Consider the following 27,408-nt stretch of genomic DNA (forward strand, 5'->3'; position numbering starts at 1 on the left):
AACGCAGCGTTATGGGTTTATTTTGTATTTTTGATTCCTTATGTTTTATTGAAAACATGTTAAAACAGCATCTTATGCTGTTATTATTAGTCAGGATTTAGTTGAGTTGTATTCTAGTTTTTCTGTCATCTATGTCTCCCTGGTGGTGTGTCTCTTTTGTTCTCCGTGTTGTCTTTCTTGACACGTGTTCTATGGAAAGCAGGAGATGTAATAATGTAGGGCAAAATATTATCTTACTGTTCAAATAAACTACTCATTTTCACCAATCCCTAGTAAAATCCAGATAATTATCAGAACACAATACAAAGTTTTTCATCATGTAATGAGAAAGGGTGTGGAGCGTCCAGGAGACAGAACAACTATACTGGGTGCATCTTGTCTTGGACCCAGACCAGTTAGTCTTGCCCCTTCACTTTGTCACACATCTCCAGAGGAGTCTTCATCTGCACACTCCAATACACTCTTTGTGGTGGGGGTGGTGGGTGCTGACCCAGACTCAGTAGTGTTCCGGGGCATTGACATTGCTGACCCCAGGTCAACCTTCTTTAACATCATGGCGGATTTTGGGGAATGAGGGTGCCCACTGAGCCAGTGGTTTTCTGCCAGTCCCTACTTGTGCTTTTTGGTCCCAGGGTGAGTGGGTGAAGGTCGTCAGCCCGCTCCCTTGGTGGCACAGGTTGGCCTGGACTTCCACCATGTCGGGGAAGAGTGGCGCTGCCAGGTGGTCCTGGGCGCCTCGGGCACTGGAACCCTGGGACCCTGCTATCGGCTCGTACCAGGGTGGCCAGCCTCTAGCAGGGTCGAGTGCCCATTACCTCTGGTTCTCTGGGATTCTCACCCTTTGGCTGTGGGCACCCCATCTGGGGCCTCTCTCCTTCTCCTCCTGGGATGGACAAGTGAATGTCACAGAGATGTGTGGCCTCAGGTCTTGGACCGTCTTGGGGGTTGTCCTGGTTCCATCTCTGCGTGCCTTCAGGCTTCTGGTGGGTATTGTTGCAGCTTCCCACCCTCATTATGAAATACATTTGTGACAAAGACACACTCACCGTCTCTCTCTCTCTGTCTCTCTCACTCATACACACACATTATAGGAAGATTTGTGGATTCATGTATCTGTGTATTATCAAATGTCTTGTGTTCACGTGCTGTATGTTTGTTTTGTTCTTTGTTTCTTACAGATGCAGCAGTTGGCGATACATTGTGCATTTCTATTTGTTTCTATCATCCCATTTCTACTCCCCATCCAAACCACCACCACTTTTTTTTCTCTTGCCTGTCTTGACTTAGACATCGTCATATCCATATATAATATTAATATTTAAAATAACACAAAAATAAATGAATAAATAAGCAGATAAATGATTCACATGAACAAGAGGAGCCTATAGAGATTCTGTATAGCTGTTCTTGCAAAAGCTAAATGTGTTCGGCACCACCATGCATTCAGATCACAAGTCTGATTGCAAAACCTTCCAGCAGGACAGGATTAAAAAACAATAACAAAAACAAAAAAACAAAACAATCTTACCTTTGGTCCTGGTTGACCACTCACACCAGGCTCGCCCTGTTAAAAACATAATGAAATAGAGTTAGCTCGTGTTTAATGGGGAAAGGTTGTTCTTTCGGGTTTCCATGAAAACAAAAACAGAGCGGCTATTGCAATACATACTTGTTTACACTCAAGCCCCTTTGGCTTTATTGGTCCATTGGGGCATCTCATTAAGAGGCTCTTTGTGTTAGGCGGTTATAGAGTTTTTGTCTAATTGTTTTTGCTAACAGAGCACTTAGAGGCCTTCTCTAGGGAAATCAGAGAGGGCTAAAACTAAAGGTTGAGGATTGGAAAACACACAAATGAGAGCCAAAACCAGTGAGAGGATTTTCTTCTTAAATCCATGTCTTAAATAGTGACAATACAATATATGTTGATCATTAGCCTTACCTTGTCTCCTCTCTCCCCAGCAGGCCCAGGATTGCCATCTTTTCCACTGACTCCCTGCAAGTGTAACAAAATTATTTTTTTCCCCTCAAGAATTTGGATTTACCAGAATAACATGTACATGTATTACAGAGTTGGCATAGTTTGCGTAATTGTGGCTCTTATTCAGATTTTTTGGACAAAAGCGGGCTGCTTGGTGTGAGCTCATAAAAGCGAGCCGTTTGAAATGAGAACATATTAAAGCTCTTGAGCCTCTTTGGTCTGAAGTGAATAAAACTTTCATGAACCAAAGCAGCCTTGCAGTGAATACTCCATGCCTGTGAGTACATCATTCACACTGTTAGTAAGAGCTTCTATAATTAAAAAAAAACAAAAAGACACATTTCCACCAACAGATGCTACAGCTGCAACCAAATTCAAGCGCTTGTTGTTCATCACTTTAGCTCCTGCCGTAAAAGCTGCGAGGATAATGGAAAGAAAGGCCTGATCCATTTACTGGTGTGTGGGTGCAAATACAAGCTTTTGAAAATGAAACATTTTCACAAGCCTCTATGTAGTCTCGTGAAAAACAAAGTACATCACATGATTTAACGACGTTTGTTTAGGCTCTCAGTTCTGGCCACAGAATTTCAATCAGGTTGAAGTCTGGACTAAGCCCAGGCCACTGCAACAACCCAATCCTTCTCTTTTTCAATAATTATATTGTAGATTTGCTGCTTTGCTTGGGATCATTGTCCTGCTGTATAACACAATTTCAGCCTGGCTTTAGCCATTGGAGAAATAATTTCAATAAATACTTGAGTATATAGAGGAGTTCATGACTCAGTGACTGCAAGGTGTCCAGGTCCTGTGGCTGCAAAACAAACCCAAATCATTACCCCTCCACCACTGTGCTTAATAGTTGGTATGAGATGTTTCTGCTAATATGCTGCATTTGGGTTTCATCAAATGTCCTGCTGCGCTTTATGACCAGACTTCTCTACTTTGGTCTTGTCTGTCCAAAAGAAATTGTTCCAGAACTCTTGATTAGTTTTACAAACCTAAGCCGTGCAGCCATGTTCTTTTTAGAGAGAATAGGTTTTCTCTTGGTGACCCTTCCAAAGAAGCCACACTTGTTTCAACCTTACTGTCACAAACTTTAACATCTAATATACTAACTGAGGCTTGTAGAGTCTGAAATGTGGCGCTTGGGTCAGACCTTGTGGTGAAATTGTTGGGACATCCACACTGGGGAAGATTGTGACCTTGTATTAACACACACCTGACTGCACCAGACCCACAAACTACCAACTTCTGCTTTTATAGAAGTGGTCACACTTTATGATGATCAAATAATCAGGTGCATTTGATTAGCATTAACCTTATAAAAAGTAGTAAGGACGTACTTGATTTTTCATAGAATTCCATCGTGCTGGGAAAACTTCATTTTTCACATGATTATAAAATGAGGTGGCAGATATGTTTATGTACTGTACAATTTAACTAGTGTATGTAATGTATTTCAAAAGAGGAACCACTAAGTCTTAACTGCAGACACATACAATCTTTGTTCATTCTGTGCATCAAGCAATGGCAGGAAAGCAGTAAATGAACATTTTAAATGGCATTGGGGGAAATACTGTCTTTTCAGCCCATTGTACCTGACCAGACTCTGACTCTGAATCAGAACCAGAGCCACTAAACCACTCCTCAGACACCTGAACACAGAACCCAGGTCAAAAATGAATGTTCTGAAGGCAAAGACTAAAAGAAAGATGCATTTCAAAAAAACCTTAATCACAGAAATGTTTCATGCAAAATTATGTTTTTGTTTTGTTTTGAATAAAAACTGCTCTTGATTTTAATTAATTCTATTGTGTGTGTCAGGTGGGTCCTTTGAAAGAGTTTTAATAGAGTTAGAGTATACCTCCTGTTTAACTTTTAGCATAAATTAGCAAATGACAAATGAGTTTGTTATGTGAGAGCAGATGTGAAATCTACTAAAGAAATTACATTTTCAGTGTTTGTCTTGTCCTTCCAAAGAAACCATAATACTGTATAAACTTGAGCCTGTATAAACTATAATACTTGAGCTGCTAGAGTTTACAATATGTAGAAAACATATTGGTTCATTTAGTATTTTTAAGCTGCTGCATTTAGATTGGGCTCTAACAGAAAATGGACCAAGGTAAAACTCACAGGAAGTCCAGGTTCGCCCTTTGCTCCATCCCTTCCATCTTTCCCAGGAGTCCCAGGTAGTCCAGAAAAGATGTCCTCAGAAGGAGATCCTGGGGGCCCTGGCAGTCCTGGGGGACCTGGAGGCCCTGGGGGACCCTGATAACACAAGAAAACATTACAGTTATGGGAAAAATGCTCTGTAAAACAGGTAAACTATAGTGTCAGTATACAGAGACAGAGAAAGCAACTTCACTTACCCTAATAATCTCTGTGTCACTGTCAAAGTCTTCAAATCCAGAACCCTCCTGATGAACACAAAGGCAATGACCCCTCATTTAGTCAAAAGGTAAGTCACTTATACTAAAATGTTATGGTTGGTTATAACATAATGAGCCTTTTTTTTCTCATTCCACAATATATAAATAAATATTTTATTTTCAACTTAAAATATTTATTTTCATCCCCAGTAGGAATATCACTGCTGTGTAAAAATGTTGAGGAACATAATGAAAACGATGGGCGTATCATCAGATCTGATTTCTGCTGCAACAAATGTGACTTAGCTTTAGCATCACACCAGAAAAAATACAACCTAACAAATTCATATCAACATTTGGAAATAGAATATGGGCAGTGTCTACATGAAAAGTTCACGTATATGAAGGTATACAGAACAGAAACAAGGATTTCACAAATAAACTGGAGCTAATTTTAGTTCCTTGTATGAATCAAGCACACCTGATTTTGCTTAAACTAAGAACAAAGTGAATAAATGACTGACCAGGAACACGGAGGACTTGCTGGGCTGCCCTGGAGGTCCTGGAGGACCCGGAGGGCCAGGTAGTCCAACACCAGGATCACCCTGAGAGAAACAGAAGAAAGTTTGTGTTATTTTCTACATTTCAAGGATTACTTACTTATTTCTTTAATTATATATTTAATTTTATAAGTCCATGTTAAAATTTCTGTAACCACCCTAAAGGTTTTTACCTTTTCTCCCTTAGGACCAGACTCTCCGGGTAGTCCTGGAAATCCTTTTGCTCCCTGAGAGAGATGACAATCACAGCAGTGCACATGAGCTTTCCCCTCTGAGACATTAAATAATAACTTCCACATGAAGGAAACTATATATTTGAAAGACTAGGAGGATTTTACTTACTGGTGAACCAGTTTCCCCTTTGCTTCCCTGGAGAAAAGACAAAAACAGAAAGCAAATCAATCATGTTTAAATCTGACAACACAACAGAGTAAAAAAAACATCCTGTGCTCCGTGAACGGACGTCTGAATTGTTTAAAAATAGAAGCTTGTGAATGCCTCAAATTCAGTGCACAAACGTGCAGGTTAAACTCACAGGGTGTCCATCTTTCCCTGGAAGTCCAGGTGTGCCTGGGGGTCCCTGTGGTCCTTGTGGGCCTCGTTGTCCAGGCTCCCCTCCTTGTCCCTCTTCTGAGGCTGGTCCTGGAGGGCCTGGAGGTCCTGGGGGACCAGCTGGGCCTGGCTCCCCTTTCTGCCCTGGATAAACCTGGAGGGACTAAGGAGTTAGGATTTTTTTTTTATTTTTTATGTAGACTGCAGTCACACTAATTTAAAAAAAATAAAAGGAAAAAAATAGGGCAGCATCAGCTGTAGTAAGTGGGACAAACTTGCTCTACAGGAAACAGTTTCCGTTTTCTCTCTCTCTCTCTCTCTTTAAAGCACATTTAATGTTAACCTCATCAACCACGTCACTTCCAGCCCGTCTAGAGTTACAGCAGAGTACCAACCATCCCCTTTACAGACCTTTAAAGACCTGTTGCCTTAATTATATAAAAACTGTAATGATCTTAACCCATAATATGTTGAAACAGACACATTTATGTTATATAAATTCAGAAGATAATTCTGACTTACAGTGTCAGGTGTGGAAACTGAAGCACCTGTCTGAAATGACTTTGCTGTAACATAAAGAGAAAAAGGAAAAAACAAGCATGTTTGAGCACATTAAAAATGGCACTGCTGTGGATTTGATGAATAAAGCACAGATGAAAAGGTTGAGCATTGGATCATACGAACAAAGGAAAGGAAGCTACACTGTGTCTTCAGCAACATCTGGTGGAAACTCTTGGAAATGCAACGAAGGAGGAGCCGATTTACTCATGAATTGCAGCACAAACGAAGGGAAGCATGAAATAATTTTGCTATATCACTGGTCTAATCCTGAAAATATATATATATATTTTAAGTGGCAGATAACTGCTGTTTGTTGCCACAGGACAGAGTTCCTGAGACCACATTAAAACGTTTACATGAATGCATTTTACCTTGCACCGTGGTCACCTCCACTTCCTGCCCAGAAGCTTCCTCAAAGTTGTCATCTTCGTCATCGCTTGTTGGCATCTCAGTGGGTGGAGGTGGGATCACAATGTAAGTGGGGGCCAGCTCTGGCTAATAACCACGATGGTAAAACAAACAAACAAACAAACAGACAAACAAACAAAAAAAGAAATCAGTGTGCATCTTTAGACCAACCTTCAGCACTAAACTGCATATTTTTTATATTTTTAAATGCATAATATTCTGCAATCTGGATATTACAGCACACTAGTTATAGCTGCAGCTGTGGATTAATTAAAGAGCCTTTCTTTTTTTTTTCTTTCATAATTCAACAAAGAGTCTCTGTATATGTGAACAGACAACCAAACAAGAAAAAGAAAGAAAGTGAAGCGTTTGCCACGGATGGTAGGAAATGTTTGCTCTCAGATCAGATCCTAATACAGTGTCACACTGACAGCCTCATTCCACACATTTCTTAGAGTATTCCAACATTACGTCTACAAGATCTGCTGCGATCATAAAATGTCATGACCGCACGCCTAGAAAAGCCCGCTGTCTTGCTCATGAATGATAAATAGAAATGACTGCAGATGGAAAAAAGGCTGTAAATCATTTTCTTTCCTGAAGAGAGTTTTTGATTTTAATCCATCGTCTGACAGGCCTTTGAGTGTCCAAGGGAGACGCTTATTAAGTAGCTCAGACTGCCTGGAGAAGAGGTCGCACACATCTGGATTGTGTGTTCATACAAAAGGGACTGAAATACATGTACATCAATGAAGTCATACTTGGACCACAGATGGTGATCTGTGTGATTGAAATCTCTCTTATCTGCACTTTTAGATGGTTTCTTAGCTAGTTTCTTGGAAGACAATCACCAAAAACTCAAGTGTCTTTGACTCTGTAGCTTAAAGTTCCCAGAAAATGACTAAAAAAAATCAACTAAAAATTGATTTGTGGACTGAGTCTTAATATTAAGTTACGTTTTTAAAGTTTTAATCAACAGGTTTATTTTAAATCACTATGGGAACATAACTTATCTATACAATGACACATTGGCCATCTTCTTTTCTTTTTTAGTGGGCTTTTTTAGAAGCCATTTCCTTAAGCATAGTAATGTGATATTATTTGCATAAATTCATTACAGATTGCACAGAGCTGGCAGCAATTATCATCATTTTGGTGTCTCCACAGGTACTGAGAGGACAGAAGCTTTTTCATTTGTGACTCGCTTGCGCAAATAAATGGGGTAAAAACAAAACAACAGTGCACACACCATGGTGAACTCTCTCTCCTCCACAATCTTCTTCACTTCATCTTTACCCTCCAAGTTTTCATTGTCACCGCTCCCGTAGCCAGAGGCCTGGAGTTGAAAAGGAGAGCAGGATAAAAGGAATTAGAAGACAAAACACAGAGAAAGTTGGAAAAGTTCAGCAGACCAAAATTCCATCTGAGTTTTTAGCTGCAGGAAGTGAAAATTAAATGAGGAAAGAGGCCAAATGTACACATAAGCAAAACAGCCTTATTCCAGAGTTTGGTTCCCACGGTTACTCACATGTTACTGATGTTTTTCACTGAAACTTATCTTTAATTTAAACAAACAAACAAACAAACAAACAAACAAACACTGGATATCAGAAATGATTAATGTTCTAAACAACATTATCAGGACAGACTGACTGTGGCTCGGTCAGGAATGTCAGTGAGTGTGTGTGTGTGTGTGTGTGTGTGTGAGTGTGAGAGAGAGAGAGAGAGAGAGAGAGAGAGAGAGAGAGAGAGAGAGAGAGAGAGAGAGAGAGAGAGTGAGAGAGAGAGAGTGAGAGAGAGAGAGAGAGAGAGAGAGAGAGAGAGAGAGAGAGCTTGTTTATGTTGTATATTACAGCACCCTGTAAAGGTCATGACTTTTTCTTTTTGCTTTTCCTAAAAATAACCTCTGTTTCACAAGATTACATATTCCTTCTCAGTATATTTTGTTACCTTGCTAACACAAGAAAGGACAATATTATTGAGGAAAATTTATCTCCATAGCCGGTAGTGGGCTTGATAATGCGTGTAATTTAAGACATTTACTTTAAATGTAGTGCTCTTTAAAGATTTTAAAGGCAAGCAAATAGAAGAAAAACTGGGCAGCTCACCAAGATTTAAGAGGAATTACAAGCAAATTAAATAATTTCAAGCACATATTAAGCTGGACTTTGTATTTATGATTACACCAATCCTGTATGTTGTAACGCTACTGTAGTTACAAAACAGGTAAATTTATGACATTTTGAACATTTTCATATTTAAAGTTTTACCTCTAAATGATTAAAAAAATGTGTGAAATGACTTTTTGTCAGTCAAAAATATATAGTGTGACAGTAGGCCAAGATTATAAAATCTAGCTGCTTTGACCCGCTGTCACTTTCATTTGCACCAAAGCAGGTGGAATGGATTCATGATGGTTTATGCTTTTAAATGTTTAAATGTAAATGATGTATGCGGGCGTCAGAAATGAATTTTATGCAGTACTGTATGTCTACCAGCAGAGGGAGCCATAGTTCCAAGTTTGCAGTGTTTTAGAGACGTTTGAGGAGCTGAACTTTTCTCAGTTTCGAGTGTTTTCATGCAGACTCACATAAGGATCGTCCTCCTCACACTGGTCATCTGGGGCCGTGGGATCTGCCTTCAACAGCAGCTGCTGGATGGAGCCCTGGAGAGGAGAGTTCGTGTTATATTGCACGCTAATTTAATTCATTCTGTCATTAAATTTTATAGAAGCTCCGAGGACATTTTGCACGCGCGCGCACACAAACACACTGATTTGGTCTGTCTGCATAACAGTTTATCTGTCTCTCCTTCACTCATTAGCACGCATAATTTACTGCATACACACTGAACACATTAACACACACATTCAACACTGCTGCAAACATCTGGCTAGGAAACAGGTGCATTTCTGTATCTGCTCCAAAGACAATTTTCCCATCAACCTTAAAGCACCAGCCCATAATTTTAATATTTACTTGTGGCAAATTAACACAGAAGATTAAGCTATGTCAAATCCTTTCTGTATTTATACAATTATATAATCCTCTCATCAATTTTCTTTGTCTTAATCAAGGAGGAGGAGAGGGCTGGAGACTATCCCAGCTGTGATAGGACGAGAAGCAGGGTACACCCTGGACAGGGCTATCACTGAGGGACAGATAACCATTGCTCCACCAGGAAGGAAGTTTGAGTGCCCATAGAGAAACCATGTAGACAAAGGGAGAACACAGAAAGTGTTATATGATGGATTTACATTTAAAAGGCCTGTGGAAACAAGGTAGGGAATGACTCCCCCAAGACTAGCCAGTCTCTACCCCTGTGGCCCTGTGAAGTATAAGCATGTGTAGCTAATGCTGTCGTATGTCTTAAATTATTACCCAACTAATGATAATATATTGATCTTGAGCACATTTAGGCAACTAAATTGTTATTTTGATGAGAATTGAACTGAATTGAACTGAATTGAACCTGCCCCATGAAGAGACATGTAACAGCGTTATTAGCTGAGCTATTTTAACTGGGCAACTTTTTTCTTTTGCTGTATGTGAGCTCATCCACAGTCTTGGATGGTGTCCCAGGATACTCTGGAGGCCGACAGAGGGAAACTGGAAGGTTGTGAAATAATGCAGCACATTTAAACCTTTCATTCTAAAAAAAGGCTGTTTCTTTTTAGAAGTTCATGAATATTGAATTTTGGTAAGTCTCTTGTATACAGTCCATACTTGTCTGTAACCTTGAGCCAATATGTGGGATGACTCTGAAAGGTAACCTCTAGAGAAGGGTCCCATTCCCAATCTGAACTAAATTTGGTTAGAAAGAAATTTTTGGTGACCAATTTTGTCATTTTATATCATTTTAAAATGCAGGTTATGACTATTTAATGGATGGTTTTACACTTACACAGAGATAGCTGCACCTGGTTTCTTATTTTGTAAAGGGGCGCTCTGACAGCAAGGTATCCTTGCAGAACCTTGGAGGTAATGTGTGACATGTTTATGCCCTCCAAGCCCCTCGCTGGACTGTAGAGCTATCAGCACATATAGTTGTTTTATGCTGGCAGAAACTCAAACGGTCTTTGTTTTATCATGGGAAGGATACGTGTCATGCTTTCTTCTGCTGTTAGGAAACGATGATAAATTACGCTTTATGCAGATTGTGTCATTTGTGAGGTCTGCTGTAAATACTTGTAAATACTCATAAAGGAAGGAATGCAGTTTTAGAATGAACAGAAATTAGAGAACAATATAAAGGCGCACACATGTTCAGTGATTGCAGCTGATGATAAACATGTCATAATTCTGACAAGTTATCACACAGTAAGCCAAATATCCTAAGCCATTATCTACCAATGTAAGGAGCATATCAAAGGTGGTTAAAGGTGGGTTTATTTAGTTCTCGGTCAAGGACCAGTGCACTCATAGTATAACAAAAGGTCATTTAAATCAGAGTCAGTGGTCCTGTCTTCTTATTGCATCGGTAAATACTTGCTAAAGGCAATTTCAGCCAAGTTTGTTGATACTGGGATCAGGCCAGATGACAAACAGCTGTTTTTAATGGAATGAAGGACAGCCTATGAAATTTAATGGCGGCAAAGGAGTGAGAAATAGTGATATAGGGAGAAGCAGAGAGGAAGGAGAAGGAAGGGTGGATTGGAGCTGGGGAGAGTGAACCAAATCAGAGACATCTGCTTGGTGCAGTAAACAACACATCTGAAACAAACAAAGAATGTGCCACGCAACCTTTTCCGCCTCCTTTAAACGACTACAACATGTGGATTTGCCCCTACATTAAAGCCACAGCCACATGGATGAATGATTTAGTCGGTTAGTTTGTAAAAAACTTTTTTGATTACGTGAATTTAAACACAGGAAAGCAGTTGGAGAATTTCTCGGCAAGTTTCTGGTTGCAGTTTTCAAATGCTCGCCACCACGCACGGCTGTCTGTAGCAGCGACAACTGAACACACAGCACATCGAACAGGTGAGCACCAGTTAGTTGTTTGTAGCAGAGCATATAATTATGGTGTAAAAAACAAGCTTTACCTACCAACCAACAAACCCACAAACAAACAAATGAACCAGTGAAAAAACCAACCTAAGTACCAGTGCACCAACAAATCAACCAACCAACCAACCAAAAATGCTGCAAAGCTGCACCATTTATACTGTCTGCTTAATATATTGACTAATTGCCCTAGCCTTTCATTCCTTTAAATCCAGGTCTAGCAACTAAGCATCACAGGTGTCACCTCAGACTCATCTGAACGTTTGTAGGTCTGGGATAAACATGTGCTGCTCAAACCTTTATAGTCAGCTAGTGTTAAATTTCTGTCATAAGTCACCCTTGAAACAAAACAGACAACAGTAAACAGACATTATTCCCGGCACAAATTCAAGAAAACACACCAGAGAGCCTTCACACACGAGAGCTGTCAGTATCGCTAATGGTACACTGCAAAACAAAGCAGTACTAGCAACTTCATTTCTTAAAAATGTAAACAAAATCAGTCTAAAAGTGAGCTGAAGATGTTAGTAAATGAGGTCGGGTGCATTAAAAATGACCGATGGAAAGGAGGTCAAGCTTCAACTGGTTTCTACAGTAAATTCACAAAAGTCAGATGATTTCAACAAAAGTTTGTATAAACAGGAGTGTGGTTGTGCACTTGGCTGCTTAGTTATACAAACATTAAAACCTGTATTTCTGCTTTTTTTGTTTGAACGTTTTGTTATTACGCTTTATCACAAGATGACTTCTTATATTTAATTATAAGTGAATAGAAATAAATATACCCTGTCTATTGACTGTAAATTAATATAGAAGTGCATCTGTGAGTGAATCACAGTGGAAAAAGTCTGATCAGTTGCTATGGAGATAAATAACTTCATGCAGCTGTTGGCATTGCACTTAATGCTTCCTCATCTATGAGAAAGTGCAAACATTGTCTGTTTGACTTCTTTTGTTAAACTGTTACTGATGTATCTTCAAAACTTCACAGTAGCTGAAGTATTTTGCAACATATCAGCTTCTAGTTTATATAGCCACGCATGCTGCATGACATGCGCCATCGGGGCTGTTTATATATATTTTGAAGTCTGGTTATTGCTCACAGACAGACACTGGACTTTTCAGATGCCAGAGATGAGAAACTGTTGTGTGCCTGCAGTTACTGGCAGTCCCTGGACACTATGGCTGTCACAGGCCAAAGCATGTGAGAAGACATCCAAAAGGTCACTTTGCACTACTGTGTTAAAGGCCAACACACATTTTATGTTGCGTCCTACATGGCCTGTGGTTCAGTGAAGCCAGTTTAACATATGAGTAACTGGTTCAGCAAGGACGAAGATATTTATTTGTTTTTGTGTGTTCATGTAACGCTGTGGAGTAGTGCAGTGCTGCAAAGAGCCGCTGCTGCATCGTTTTGGAGGAGGATCAGTTTGAAAGTTGAACAGCTGGAAACAGACAGTTACTTCTGCTCCTCTTTTTCTGAGAGATGAGGAAAGAGGGAGGAGAGGATGCACGAAGAGAGCCAAGAAAGGAGTGAAAGAGTTTATTGGCAAGAGAAAGAACAACTCTGAGCCCCAAGTGGTGATATCATCCAGCTTTATACACGCTACATAGGACTTAATTTATTCATGCTTAATTTATGCTACAGCAGTCGTGTACGTTTGCTGAGGTATTTGCTTATGGAGAGGCTATGTAGAGGGGTTTTAACCACCACAAACATGCTCCTGTGCATTGCACCAAAATCCCAACTGCACAGTGCTCGACATGGATGACGCTTTGCGTTCATTTAATGCCGATTGGTTGAGCCCAGACAGGCAATGCAGTGTTAGGAAAGTTCACCTGACACAGGAAAAGAGTGAAAAAACCTCAACAACAGAAAAAAAGAAAAGTATGGACAGTGGCTGTAATAAAAACTTTTCATCTTTTTAACACTGTTAATTAAGCTTTTTTTTTGATGTTACAACTTCAATCCACAGCTGGCTAATTGAACCACAACAACAAAAGCAAGAGTAGTTCACAGATGGTTGCACCACATTCTGTATTTCCAATACTGCCCCCATCTGACATCAGGCGCTTTTAGACAGATTGCCTGAGTACCTGCAGAGAGCTGTACAGTCAGCAATAAAGAGTTGAGAAATATCAACAACAAAAACCCACATGGCACAGACTGTTCATCAAGCAGGGCAATAACAATGATGGTAACAACAAAGTTTGTAGCTAGCCAAAGTTCTGATTGGCTAGCAGGTCTTAGCCTTAGTATCCTGATAAGATAAGATAAGATTGATCGCACAGTGGGGAAATTTGTGCATTATTTGTGCATTATATTCAAGGTTAAAAGAAGCCTTAATTTCAGACTTCTGTGTTTTGTAATCGATTGAGTTTTAGCCTAAGAAGCAGCTGCTACAGTGAATTTGCCATTTTTTGATTGTTGCAAAGTTACTCGCATCTTCCCCAAACAATCCAACAGTTCAATCAGAGAGCAAATGTTTAAAACAAATTCTCCACTTCCATGAAACCTCCAATACAGCCAATGTGAAAGACTTTTGTCAATATTTTAATCATGGTCCTACATCACAAAGTGAAATGGCTTCAAATGTGGGTAACTATAATTTGCTAGCAACCAGTAGGCTGATATTAAACAGTGTAGATGTACAGTATGTGGCCTTAAGTTGGGTAAAATAATAGAACAGAATAGAATAGAAATTGTACGTACAATGGAATTGTGGCACAAGAAACACTGAAAGCAGAGGAACTTTTTGCTCTTTCTAAAAGTTGTTGTAATGCAGCTACACTGGCATTTTTAGTCAGGATATTACAAAAAATATTTTGTTTCCACAAGGCTTTGGCAGGATGCCAGCAGCTATGACTCATGGGATAAAACAGCAGTAATTTAGTCTCAATTAAAATGACACTGAAATTGAATTGCAGGGGAAAGAAGCCTCACATTTCTAATGGTCTATAACCCTGCATTGCCCTTAAAGCTACAATAACACCACTATAAGTCCTCCTCTATTAAATACATCACTTTATGTACTTTAGACAGCCTGAAAGGGTTGCTGGAAATCATTATTCATAAATTAAACACAGACCAAGATATACAAGATTTGAAATGATGCTAGAGCGAGGTTGCTTTACATCTAAAATGAAACTGTAGCTCCTGGTGATCTATGTACGTACGTCAGCGTTGGTTTTAAACCACAATAGGTAAGAGAAACCTAACAGATTGTTTCAGCGGTGAAATGAACTCCCCTCAGAGACCAAAAAAATTCCTGAATAAACACACTCTGCCTCCCCGGCTCATTATATTTCTTTGAAACTCTCCTCACGTTTCACAAATAAAATCTTAATGACAGAGAGCCCCCCCAAAAAAACAAAAACCCAAAAGCTGCTTTGTGATAAGGATTTCTTTCCACTGTTGTGGAAATGGAACATCTTGTAGTCTGTTCGTCTCATGAACTTGGATAAAAAAAGAATTCACGAGAACAAAAGGTTAAAAAGTGGCAAAGAAGAGGACTATATTTTGTTTTTAAAGTCACAGGTCGTGTGCTTTTCTAGTTCAGCCACCGGTCGTGGGTTGATTTATTCGGGAAAAGTACTGTTGGCATGTTTTCTACAATGAACTTAGGTCTCTTCTTATTAAAATGTAATATTCTGACAGTTCACTGAAGATGTTTTAGATAGATATCTTGATGACATAACAGATATTTTCTGACCCACACTAATACAAACTATTTCCCCCATAGATATGCAAAAAAAAAAAAGCTATTTTCTTCATCATATCTGCAGTCGCAATGTGATGAACAAAGCAGAATTACAAAACAACAAATCATAGATAATGGGGACGAAAGTGCTGAAGCTTTTACTGGTTTATTTTCTTTTATAGAGCACTGCTTGCACAGGCCAGCGTTGCACATGGATTTGATTTCTCAGCACTTCTCGATAACACGTACTTGCTATAAATGCACAGGGATATTTTTAACTATCGTGAGGGATTTTAGCCTCTACCCTTTAATATTTACTATTTTTTGATTTCTCATCTTTATAGGGAAAGAATTGGCAGCCGTAATCACAGGTGCACTCAGTTTAAATCATTCAAAAATGAGACTACTAGCCCTGGTGCACATATGTAAGTAAGCAGCCTGTCATTTAGGAGCTCTCATAGGACAAAGAAGTGCTCATGAGTACACTTGGTCATTCATTCCTCGCCTCCCGTGGCAGTCGTAAAGCTGCCAACGAAGACTATTGTGTTCATTCTCAGATGTAAAGTCGGCAACTGTCCAAACACCACATTTGTTTCTGCAACTAGCTGTGGATTCAATATTCATTTCAAAGTCATTGATCCAAACCCACTGACGCTTGGGATGAGGAATAAGCACAGCAGAAATGCAGCTGTTGTACAGAGCTGACAAAAGACAGTGTAGGAAGTACCGAAGCGCTCACGTGGCTAGAAGGGACACAAACACGCACACATCGACACTTACCACAAACCTCTGCAGGCCCGTACCCCCGGCGTTCCCTACAAAGATCCCTGAGCTGGACTCGAAGGTCAGAGGCTGAGCACTCCTGATGAAGGCAACCCGGTGGTATTCCTCACAGTCCATGTAGAGGCGCACCTACGTGTTGGGACAAGTGCACATGCTTGAGCTTTAAAACCATATGAAAAAAAAGGAAAATGTAATTGTATGGAACAGATGATCTGTGCAAACATCTTTATTCCTTGCATTTAGGCACACAGTAAGTGTATGTCTGAATTTTGTGACATAATACTCACATGTAAGGTCTGAAAACGAGAAAACTATTTAGCAGCCTGTTGCCACGTTGGTGTTTTAAAACCAAATATGACAATACAGTAGCAACTTGCCAATCACAAGGTAGGCTGACCTAAAGAATATCACGCTTTATCCATTCTTTTGACTCTAATGCAGACTATAATTTACAAAAAGAGCATCACACGCAAAACAGGACTTTAAACTATAGATTGAGACCACAAACTCTGGAAAGTGTTTCCTGAGGTCACAGATAAAGATGCTGATTGATCATTTTTCCATAAACTTTTATATCTCAGACTTTGTTTTAGAAACATGAGTCACCCCCTGCTGGCCATAAGAAATAATGCAGGTTTAAGATGCTTGTGACTCAGACCTTGAAGGTATATCTACCTTATATATAGTGTCTATGTGCAGAAAGGAATTGGATTTATCCACAAAGTGCAATGAAGCGCAGATGCACAACAGTCACACAGCTCAGTTTCAAATAGCTTGTCCACAAAGAAAGAAAGGCGAGGTTATGTTACAAATCAAGTTGCCAAATCCCACTTTAACATAGCATAGAGTACACCAAGAGATAATTAGCATAACATCTTTAATCACCTCTGAGCCCTGCACAGTGAGTGTAAACCTCGCCCATCTTCCTGTCAGGTCACCCATTTTGAATGAAGCAGCTTCCTGGGTGCGGCCTCTTGTTTCTGCGTCGGTGTAGTACAGTACGACTCTCTGGGAGCCATCCTCCACTTCAGACAAAGCCACACCTAATTGTACAATCTGAAGAACATAAAACATGTAGAAAAGCTTTAATATTTTCCTGGAAGGGAGCAAAAAACAAAGAAGAGACGTGGTGAACAGTGTCCTCACTTTCTGATATGCATCGGTGATGGCGAACAGCACGCCGCCTTGCCGGGTGGTCGGTTTGGCTGTGACTGTGATGGCAAAGTCGTGATAGAACGGATCGGGGATGAATGACTTTGTAAGCCGCCCCACGTTGGCCTCCGGGCCGAAGCTGTAAGCGGGGTAACCCTCGAAGCCTGTGACGAAGGAGACGGAGGGAGGGAGGGGAATGCCAATTAACTCTGTCAGGTCCAAAGCTCCTCGAGGACCGCGGTCTGCAATAGACGGGCAGAAAGGAGGAAGAATCTTGTTAGAGGAGGGAAAAAATATAATACTCATCCAAAAAAACAACAACCCCAAAACAAAACAAGAATTAACACAAACTGATGCCAGGAAATTCAGTCCAGGACAAACACGGAAACACTACCTGCGTCTAATTACTTCATATATAGGTAAGAGAGATCTGTGAGCAAATAACTGTGTTTATATACAAACACACACAAAAGCTCGCAACACTGAAATTCATTCTCTAAACATTTGTATGCAAACGCTGATCAAAAACACTCACAAACATCACTGGAAATAATAAGAGATGAGACACTCCAGCTTCTGGCACCTAGTCCTTGACAAAATAATCAAGCTGCCATGTGTTATTTGGTGTGCTTTGTGTTTTGATGGGTGCTTGAAGGTGATTGAGTACACAGTCCATAGAGGGCAGGAGGCTAGTGGCAGTCTACAGCTCATATTTACTTCTGGGCCCCCTAGTGGGTTAATCCACTGGGGTCAGAGAGAAATGTTGCTCTAGAAATCCAAGCATTCCACAGCTGTGGACAGAGAGTGTAGGTGTGCTACACTCATCGAGTGTCATCTTTCGGCTGCCGAGACCACTGAAAAGATAAATGTATAAAAATAATAATTGATGTACAGAAAAGTCGTCTGTTTCAAGCCTTCTAACGTTTGTCTTGAAACATTTTGGAGTTTGTCAGACATAACCGATAAAGTTTGAGAAGGAGCTTCCATCCTAACCATCATTATCATAGCTGCACAGTATTCATGCATGCAGGACTCTGCCACAATGTGTGTGGTGACTAACCCCCCTCCCCACCGAATAACATGAAAACCTATTTAGCAAACGCTCACAACGCTCTCCCTTTGTCACAAATGTGCAGGCCGTCTCCCCCACACCTGGTTCTCTTTAGTAGGAAGACCCCAGGAACAATCGTCTGTTCTTTCAGTACGTATGGGCAACGGGATATAGAGCTTGGGCATCTGGAAGGCATTAAGCAAACCTAATACACACATGCTGTGCAGTGGCAGCTCCTGTAAATTAGACGTACCGTGTGGCGTGTGTACGTCTGTGTGCAGAGGAGCGGCAAAGACAAAAGAGGGGGGAAAGAGAAAGAGAGGCCGAGACAGCGAGTGCAAGCATCAAGTCTTCCACAAGCATGATGTGTGCGTGCCCGTGTGTGGCCAGTAAATCTCCCCGCTGGAGGCCAGGCACACTTCTTCCCCCTCCTTCATTAATTGGATTGAAACTGCTACAGACTGTGGCAATTAAAAAATAACAGCGAAGAGGAACCCACACCACTCTCCTGTGTAATGCCCACTGCAGCCAAGCTCTGTAATTTCACTACCAGGTTAGAGTTACTTTTACTGAAATGGGATACAAAAGTTGGTCTCCTCTTTTTTCCACCATTTCCTCAAAGATCTTTATCTTCACACAAAGTCAAAATATGCCATTTCAGATTTTCTTGACTTTGTGTGAGTCGAAGATTGGAAAACTTAGCCGATTTCTCATACAATAGTGACATGTAAATCCCAAGCCATGCCCTAAAATGTAACCTGCTTTGTCATTATTGCACACTGGAGTTGTCATTAGGCAACCAGAAGACTAACAAAATATCACCCCATGTCCATCTTTCATATACAGTCTATGATGTCATTGTAGTTTTATCATTACTAGATTCCTACACCAGCAAAGCCAAAAGGCATCTAAGTAATCTGATTGCATTGTAATGTAAGATTGTTTGGTGCATCCCAACTCACTAAACAATGTCAGCGTGTACAGCGTGTTAAGAGGACTTTAACTCGGGAAGCTGTAATTATTAAGCTGATACATTTTAATTCAAGAAAGCTTAAACAAGCACTGAGAAATATTTTCCAAGTATTCTTTGACCAATTTCTTATTCCAAAAAGATCCTTGGAATCAGAAAATCAGTGACTGGATTGTTGGCTGCTTCATCTCCAGACGTGAACATTGCTCTATATCTTCTCTCTGTTGTCAGCGGTTAAACTTCGCCAAAGAACTTCTGCCAAAATTCCCACAGAGCTGCCTGTCACTCGCTGCGTCTTTTGCCCGAGAGTGACTTCACTGCAGATGTTCCTCCACTAGGTCAGACAGCTGGACAGATCACCATGGAAATGTGACTACACTCGCTGTGTTAGCTCTAGTTCTCATGATGCAGCAGGACCCTGTGATTGTACTGGGTCATGCATGATCCCAGTGCCACATTTGTAAGCCGGCAGCTGATCGTGTCAAAGGAATATTCATATCTGTGAATAAGGAAAGTAGAGCAGTGAAAATTTAAAACATCCCAGAGCAAAAAAAGATGTCAGCTGCGAGAACCTTGTGACTAATTCTGGTCAGGGTGTGACTCTTCTCAGACTAATCTGCTTTGGCTCAGTCTGAGCACCATCTGTACTGGAACAGGGCACGAGAATGAGAGCAGAGGAAGGCTCAGGAGATACAGTACGAGTCCTCCAGCTAGCTAGCATTCACAGTAATAACTTCAAGGTGTATAAATGAACTACAGTGGTGCCACATGACTGAGTCACTGAGGAATAGTACTGGGTTTAGTCAGGTGAACTCCCTTTTCTTAAGAAAAAGGGAGGGAATTAGGAAGAAAATGAAAATAAAAGCAAATGTTATTAATTTCACAAGATACTGTTTGCTCACAGTGCTTCTAAACAACTGGGTTTAAATGTAATAAAGTGACAGACTTTATATTATATTTCCAGTTTAGGATTTCATGTTATTGTAAGGAGGCAGCACAGTGGTGTGGTGTTTAGCACCATTGCCTCACAATAAGAAGTTCTTGGGTTTGAATCCAGATGAACAGATGGATGGATGCCACCAACAAGCAAATGCTTTTCTTCTATATGAAGAAAATTCATTACACTGAAAATCGTCTACAGATGGCTCGACTAACGGCAGCTGCAGAAGGCAGAAGGAATGGGAAAGGCTTCAATACTAAAGAAATCACTGTATCAAGTGGAGGAAGCGAGGCTGAGGAACAGTGTGAATTACAACTCTCCAATGTAGCCATGTATTGTAAAACTAAAGTGTTCTTTCACAAGGAAATGAATGTGTAATCAAACGTGTGTGTTTGATGTGTGTGTATCTTTTCTGTGTGTTTACAGAGAAGCTTGTGTTTGCATGTCTGCTTTCTGTCCAAATGAGCAACGCTCTATCCAAACACTGCTATCTCTGCAAGACAGAGAATGAGTCTGCCTCTGAATAGAAGAAAGTGTCTTTAAGAGTGACTTCAAACTCATGAGAAATGTTGGCATCTTCCACAAAATTATGGCCTGGATAACAATGTCACATCGCTGGCGCAAGCCATACTTGCAAGGCAGCTGTATGATTGTGTCAGATTTTTCTGCCATTTCAATGATATATCAACCTGACACAGATTATATTCAGGGAAATGTTTCAATAGTTTCATGGAAAAACTGAAGAATTCTGATTTCTTTGTTCTGGATTTTGGCTTCTTCTCCTACACCAGTGCTGATGTGGAGGTTCTGTGTGCAGTGCTGGTATTCATGGTGCAGAGCTTTGGTGCATAACAGTGATGCCACCAGTGGAGCAGGCATAAATGAACCCACTGTATCTGGGATGGGAGCTGGGATAATCAGCACATGTCCTTGTGGTGTGTTTGGAAAGGGGGGAAAAAAGGGACTGCATCCATCCTTTCATAACTTATAACTTGACTTACAAGTAACAAATCAATAACCAGCTACTCGTCCATGGGTGACTCCAACTTCACCATCTTAAACAAGTTAACTAACTATTAGACATATGCTCCACTTGCTACAGGCTTTGGTTGGTGCATGCTTGCAGCAGATCTCCAGAGCAGATGGAGGACTACTGTTGCTAGTTGCATTGCATGATTGTGGCAATATGTCTGTGGCAAAAGAAATAAAAAAAGACCAAAAAATAACAAGACATGTGACTTCTTCCTCATAATTGTGTTTTAAGACACAGGACTCATAATAATCAGTAAGAGAGTAACAAATTCCACAGGCTGAAAATGAAAATAAAGGCAACCGTACATGTATCTGTGCAACTAGTCTTCTTATTAGAGAAAAGCCCTCGCCATACTGGACCCAAAATAGAGCAATGCTTTACTAAATCACTTGAGTGCACATGTGGGTAGCGTGTCCATGTCCGCAGTGATTGTTTCTGGTGTGTACGAGATTAGAGGATGAAATATGGTTAGGGGGCCATAGCTGGTTTTCATACCAAATGTATAATCTGTATTTCAAAGTTAAAACTATTTATTAGTGGCAGTTTATTTTATACGATCAGGAAAGCACACAGTACAATAATATAGTCTTTTCTCCTAAGTGAATTTGCTGCTTGAATCCAAATATCCATGTCATGTCATGGAGATTTTGATATTTTAATATGGGGGCAGCATGGCGGCGCCGTGGTTAGCACCGTTGCCTCACAGCAAGAAATTCCTTGGGTCAAATCCACCATCTGGCTTTTCTGTGTGGAGTCTGCATCTTCTCCTTGTGTCTGTATTGGTTTGTTCGGCTGCTCCGGCTTCCTCCCACAGTCCAATGATATGCATGGGGTTAGGTTAATTGGTGATTATGAATTTGCCATAGTGTGGGTGAGTGAATGATTGTCTGTCTCTCTGTCTTAGCCATGTGACAAGCAGGTGACCTGTCCACGATGAACCCCGCCTGTCACCCTGCGGCAGCTAGGATAGACTCCAGCCCTCTCTATCCCCTGTGACCCTGAACTGGATAAGCGGAAGAAAATGGACTGATGGATGGAAATCAAAATATGCAAATAGGAGTCCATCTGAATAAAAACTGATGAAATTAAACCACAGATCTCTGCAAAAGTTAATGAAACACTCCAAGTAACGCTTTGTGCTTCCTTTTTTCTTAAACTGATGCCATCTGTTTAATAAATCACACATTTACACACAGACTCTCATAATTATGTAAAAATCCCCTTAAAGCCAACTTTCACACCTCTTCTATAATATAATGGGGTCAGGGCACTTCCATCACCCACAGCTAGACAAATAACAGCAAACACTGGAGAACACTCACACTGACAAAATACATTGTGGGTGGGTGGATGCACCTTGAAATGGTTCTTTTTATTTTCTTAGGAGTCACAAAAATTTGGTGATGATGGATACAGTCTGAATGATGCCAGTCAAAGTTAATCAGCTGTCAGTTAGTCTGCGACGGTTTGAAATGAGCTGTCACATCTGATCCAGGACTTTAGAATCTAATCAAACCACTCAAATCTTTTCACATGCTATGACAGGAACCTCACCAGATCAGACACATATTATATATGTGCACAAAATCTTCTCTCAGCACAATGATCCCATGACAAATACTCAAACCTTATGCAACCACTTAGAAAGGCGTTGCTGTTACACAGCAACTTCTCTGTGGCTTGGAGTCACAACACATCTCACAGAACACTCATCTCTCCCTGACTCGAGCTCGCCTTGAAATCATTTTAACCCTTCACTTTTCCACACACCTTTTAGCTTTAATGAGTCGCACTGTTACTCAGAGAAAGGCTCATACAATCCCAGCGAGAGTCCTCTCTCACCAGCAGAGTTTTAAACATTAAATATCTGATTTTCCTCTAAATGAAAGGAAGACAGCTGCTAACAATTTTGTCATCAACAAAAAAAATCTAGAGCCAAAAAAATATTAAAGTGAATGACGGCTAATTCAAAAGATATGAAATCAACTGCAGATATGCATGACTGGTAATTGTTGTAAAAGTTTGTTTGTCATATTTCCAGCTTTAGTGCTTGGGTTTGATTTAATGCTCAGATCAGATTTTGCTGCTCACGTTGATTTGTGGTCATTGTCAGATTCCAGTGTTAACCAGTCACAGTCCTGAACTGACCAACATGAGCAACAAGACAACTTCTCCTGCTTTATGCTGTTGTACAGACATAAACACACAGGCCACTGAAGGTTTCCAGTTGATGTGCAGCAGAAGCCATGGCAGAGAGGACGAGGATAGAGAAAGACAGCCCTTTAATGAAGGCTTTTTTATGGAGCAATGGCTGCTTCTTCTGGATGGGTGTATGTGTGGATGCAGAGGGAAGAGCCAGGAGGTTTTGGATCATGATCTGATTGGCTTTGCTGAAACTGATTTCATCCAAAATTTAAGGATGTGAAGGAGCACTTAACTACATCTATCTACATAAGTCTCCTGGCAAGGCTGTTCGGTTAAGCGAGTGACATAAAAGTCAAATGAATTCTGATTTTCAGATTTAAAAAAACATTTTGAAAAAGTGTCACATATAAGGATCAAATTCAGGCCCTAGAGAAACATTCTCTCTTTCTTTTTTATGGACTCTGACAGTTACTTAAAAACTGTTTGATTCGGAAAAGGGGTATAAAAAATTCCCAGATAAACATGAATTTCCATTATTTTTCCACACTACAAGTGGTTGGGCCTCCTAGATATAATGAAGACCACCCACATGCAGTGGATTTATATTTAGTTTCAGACAACTCGATCAGTTTCCTACAATCTCATTTTGAAACGATGAGATGTTGATGAGAGCCAGTTAGCTCTGGTTGTTCCCGTCTTGTGTTTCCCTACAAGCAGGCTGCTCGGGATGTTGTGGCGGTCCTTGATAAAACCTTGATATCAGCTGGTCTTTGTTTTTCTCTGGCTATCCAATCCTACTGCAGCTGAAGGGCAACTCTAACCAAAGACTGAAAAAAAGTGCAGATCTGTTACCACGACACTGAGTTCACTGATGCTGCTGCTAGCACAACAAGGAGTACTATCACCAGACAGACAGCTGGAGCTTGTCAGAGGGAGGAGGAGCTCACTGGGAAGGTGGTTGAGTGCTAATCCATCGCTCATTGTCACAAATATAAAGTGTGGTTTGGCCACCTTTTAAGTCATGATTTCCCTCTCTGTCTTGCTAGATAAAAAAAAGTCACATCTCACATCCTTTCATTCAAAAGTATCACAACTTTTAAATGATGTCAGCCATGCTGTGAGAAATACAAAATCTCTGAGACTACACAGCACTGCCAGGTGTGAGACCAGGTCAGTGTCACTATTAAGAAAAACGCAGCAGAAATGAGTCAATAGATCTTGTTTAGGGTGGTGTTGGAAATAAAGACACTTCTCTCTTTATCAACATCTGACACAGAGAATAAGCCTGCATGTGTGTGGAAGCGTGTCTCTCTTGATTTTAGACATTGCACTTTGCTTTTTGTAACATTTATGTTTGTAATCCTCGAAAAAGGGCACATCCTGTTGTTCATTCCACCAAATCTAATTGTCATGCTCGAATTATTTATTTTTAAAGACTTTGTGACCTCCACATTCTCCCTCAAATCCCTTGAATGACACGCTCATGTTCTTGTGGGTTTATGAGACATAACTCCAAAGAATGAGGTAGAAAGTGATAAGCGTGTCGTGGACATGTGGCTGTCGTGTTCAAGGAGAAATGTGAGGTTCGTATGTCTCAGGAATGAAGTAGCACCTGCATGTGTGGCTCTCCTGTATGTTAGGAATGTGATGCTCAGAAAAAAGGAGGCCTGTGTGCACAGGAACAGACTAATGCACAAAGAATGCCTCAAAGTCAGCAAGCTACCAGATTTGTTCAATTCAGTGCGGCATTTCAGACGAGGTTTATCCGAAACAGACAGCTTGTGGTCGATAATGCATCTTTATTTATTGATCCCAGAGGGGAAACTGATTACACGGTGTTGCAAGCACCTCGCTGCAGCAACCGAACCACAAGCCACACATGGAGACAATACTGTGAAGATTATGATTTGTATGGGAAAATGTCTCCTACTGTTTAAAGTCTGGATTCACCCAAATATTGGGAAAAGTCTTTCAAATGCTATTTAGCCACAAAGATATAGGCTTGGTTTCTGTCTATTGTAGAGCCAAACCGAATCTTGTTTGATGCACTAAAACGAAGAAATGTGTTTCAGTGTCAGTGTTCTGTAATCCTGTTTTCCTTCTGTACATTACTGCAGGTATAAAGTCAGGATTGCAACAGAGCACTGTAAATTCCCCCTAGATAAACCATGAGGGAGCACAGTTACAATAGAGTCCTTCATATATTCAGAAAGGCAAACAGACATCACAGCCAAACGCGGTTTCCAAAGGGGGGGGATTTACCTCTTACAGCTTTAATGTACAGCAGAGGCATGAAAGGAGCTTGTTCCCAGCCCCCCAAAATGTCAGGATGACCAGGGAGTTTTCTTCATCTAAAGAGACTTTTGCAAAAGTTACCAACCTTTGCAAAAGACGAAATCACACGACATAAACTATTGAAAATGTGTAATATTTAATGTTTTGACTTTTTTCCAAGTTATGATGACAAGCAGTTTGCTCCAGCTGTCCTCAAAGTGGCAAGATATTTTCCACAATAAAGCCAACAATGAGTTCATGCTCTAATAGCCCCTGAAAAAAGGACATCAACAGCACAGCTGATTATCCTATAAAATGGAAACAGCTTTTACAGCCATTTAAATTTCAGCAGCTTGTAAGACGAACCAGATGGTTTACAGGAATCGGAATAAATCGTGGCATCCACGCTCATGGAAAAGAGCCATGTGCGTATCTACTGGTATTTTAATTATATATGAAAAAACCTTTACACCGTTGCTTCCCTTATTAAGACTCCATTTGATCACTTTTATTAACATACAGGACTGTACAGTGGAGCCAGCCTCCACCAGACAAGTGAGAGAATCGGACAGCAAAATTATTAGGCAATTTCCTGTTCAGATTTTTGGAAACTTTTGAAATAACAGAGGAAACAGGATGCAACACGCGTTGCCTGATATTGAGTAAACGAGCTGCAATTCCCTATCAGTGGCTGATTACATGCACAAAGTACTCATGTTGCAGCTGCGCAGGAAATAAACTTCAGTAATCCAGCTGGAGAAGAAACAAAATGACCTGCCTACACAAATTTATTGTTACCAGTAATCATATCCAAATATTGTGTGCAGAATTTCATAACAAATCAGTTTTCCATGACCCATTATCTTCTTGGCTTGGCATCTAAAACAAAACCTCTGCCCACATCCTCAGATAAGTCCTGCTCAGAGCTTCGGCCATCACTGGTACTTTGGTGCAGTCTGAACGGTCTCGGTATGCAGGCATAAGCTGCTAGTTCCCATGAGTGATAAAGGAGAATCCATCCTTCTGTTTTTTTTCTGCTTATCCAATTCAGGATCATGGTTGGCTGGAGCCTATACCAGCTGTCATAGGGCAAGAGATACTCCCTGGACAGGTCGTCAGTCTATTGAGGGACTAACACAGAGACAGATAACCATTCAAATTCACACCTTTGACTGATTTAGAATTGCTAATTAACATAACATGAATGTTTTTGGACTGTGGGAGGAAGCCAGAACCCACGCAAACATGGGGAGGAAACAAACACCACACAGAAAGGCCCCGGCCTTCGAGTAAATTCAAACACAACACTGTGCCATTAAAGGATAAATAAAAGAAAGTGCAATTATTTCATTCGGCAGAGGACAATGAACCCCAAACCAGGAATGTTTTCAAGGAAATTCTACAGTAGTCAAAAATAATATAATAATGCCAGGGGGAAATAGGCTGCATGGAGAGCTAATGATAAGTGGATTTTGTCACATACAGTAATACAGACTGGAAACACCGTGTTTTAGAACCAGTTTTGTTTCTTCAGTGATGATGACTGTTGTTGAGTGCAGCGGCAGCTTCATCTGAAAATCTACAGCAAACAATTGCAAAACTGACAACTCTTTTTAACACGTTTATCTAGCCACAGTTAGTATAATGCAGTCCTGAAATGAACTGAAAAGTGTTGCAGTTTTGTTTGAAAAATGTTGTTTTTGTTCCCAGTGAACAAAAATTTGCAATCCAAGAAATGACTCGCTGTACCTACCGCAGCAAAATTAGGCAACACATTCTCCCTGAACCCCGTTGATGCCATCTGCAGTAATAAAACCACCAAGCTGTGATTCGTTATTACAGAGACTACACACCATGATGCTTTTCTGCTTGTCTGAAAGCTTTATAAAGACAATTGTCTGTGCAGGTGAAAAGTGTCCAGT

The 27,408-nt window shown here is 40.5% G+C and overlaps 1 protein-coding gene across 5 annotated transcripts in view; it reads right to left on the minus strand.

The window, feature by feature from the left end:
* LOC113029322 (collagen alpha-1(XVIII) chain-like) overlaps window positions 1-27,408 on the minus strand; it is a 130,292-nt gene that overhangs the window by 17,632 nt on the left and 85,252 nt on the right. For 4 of the 5 annotated variants that reach the window (XM_026180149.1, XM_026180147.1, XM_026180150.1 and 1 more), the window contains 15 exons: window positions 17,068-17,315; window positions 16,807-16,977; window positions 15,919-16,050; window positions 9,022-9,096; window positions 7,681-7,767; window positions 6,395-6,518; window positions 5,985-6,028; window positions 5,446-5,625; window positions 5,253-5,279; window positions 5,084-5,137; window positions 4,875-4,955; window positions 4,351-4,398; window positions 4,115-4,249; window positions 1,940-1,993; window positions 1,529-1,564 (listed from right to left, as the gene is read on the minus strand). In XM_026180149.1, coding sequence (XP_026035934.1) covers window positions 1,529-1,564; window positions 1,940-1,993; window positions 4,115-4,249; window positions 4,351-4,398; window positions 4,875-4,955; window positions 5,084-5,137; window positions 5,253-5,279; window positions 5,446-5,625; window positions 5,985-6,028; window positions 6,395-6,518; window positions 7,681-7,767; window positions 9,022-9,096; window positions 15,919-16,050; window positions 16,807-16,977; window positions 17,068-17,315 — 1,496 coding nt within the window. The remainder of the gene's footprint in view (window positions 1-1,528; window positions 1,565-1,939; window positions 1,994-4,114; window positions 4,250-4,350; window positions 4,399-4,874; window positions 4,956-5,083; window positions 5,138-5,252; window positions 5,280-5,445; window positions 5,626-5,984; window positions 6,029-6,394; window positions 6,519-7,680; window positions 7,768-9,021; window positions 9,097-15,918; window positions 16,051-16,806; window positions 16,978-17,067; window positions 17,316-27,408) is intronic. The other variant, XM_026180148.1, reaches the window with a different exon arrangement.

This window comes from Astatotilapia calliptera, chromosome 9 (genome assembly GCF_900246225.1).
Source record: "Astatotilapia calliptera chromosome 9, fAstCal1.2, whole genome shotgun sequence".
NCBI classification, from domain to species: Eukaryota; Metazoa; Chordata; class Actinopteri; order Cichliformes; family Cichlidae; genus Astatotilapia; species Astatotilapia calliptera.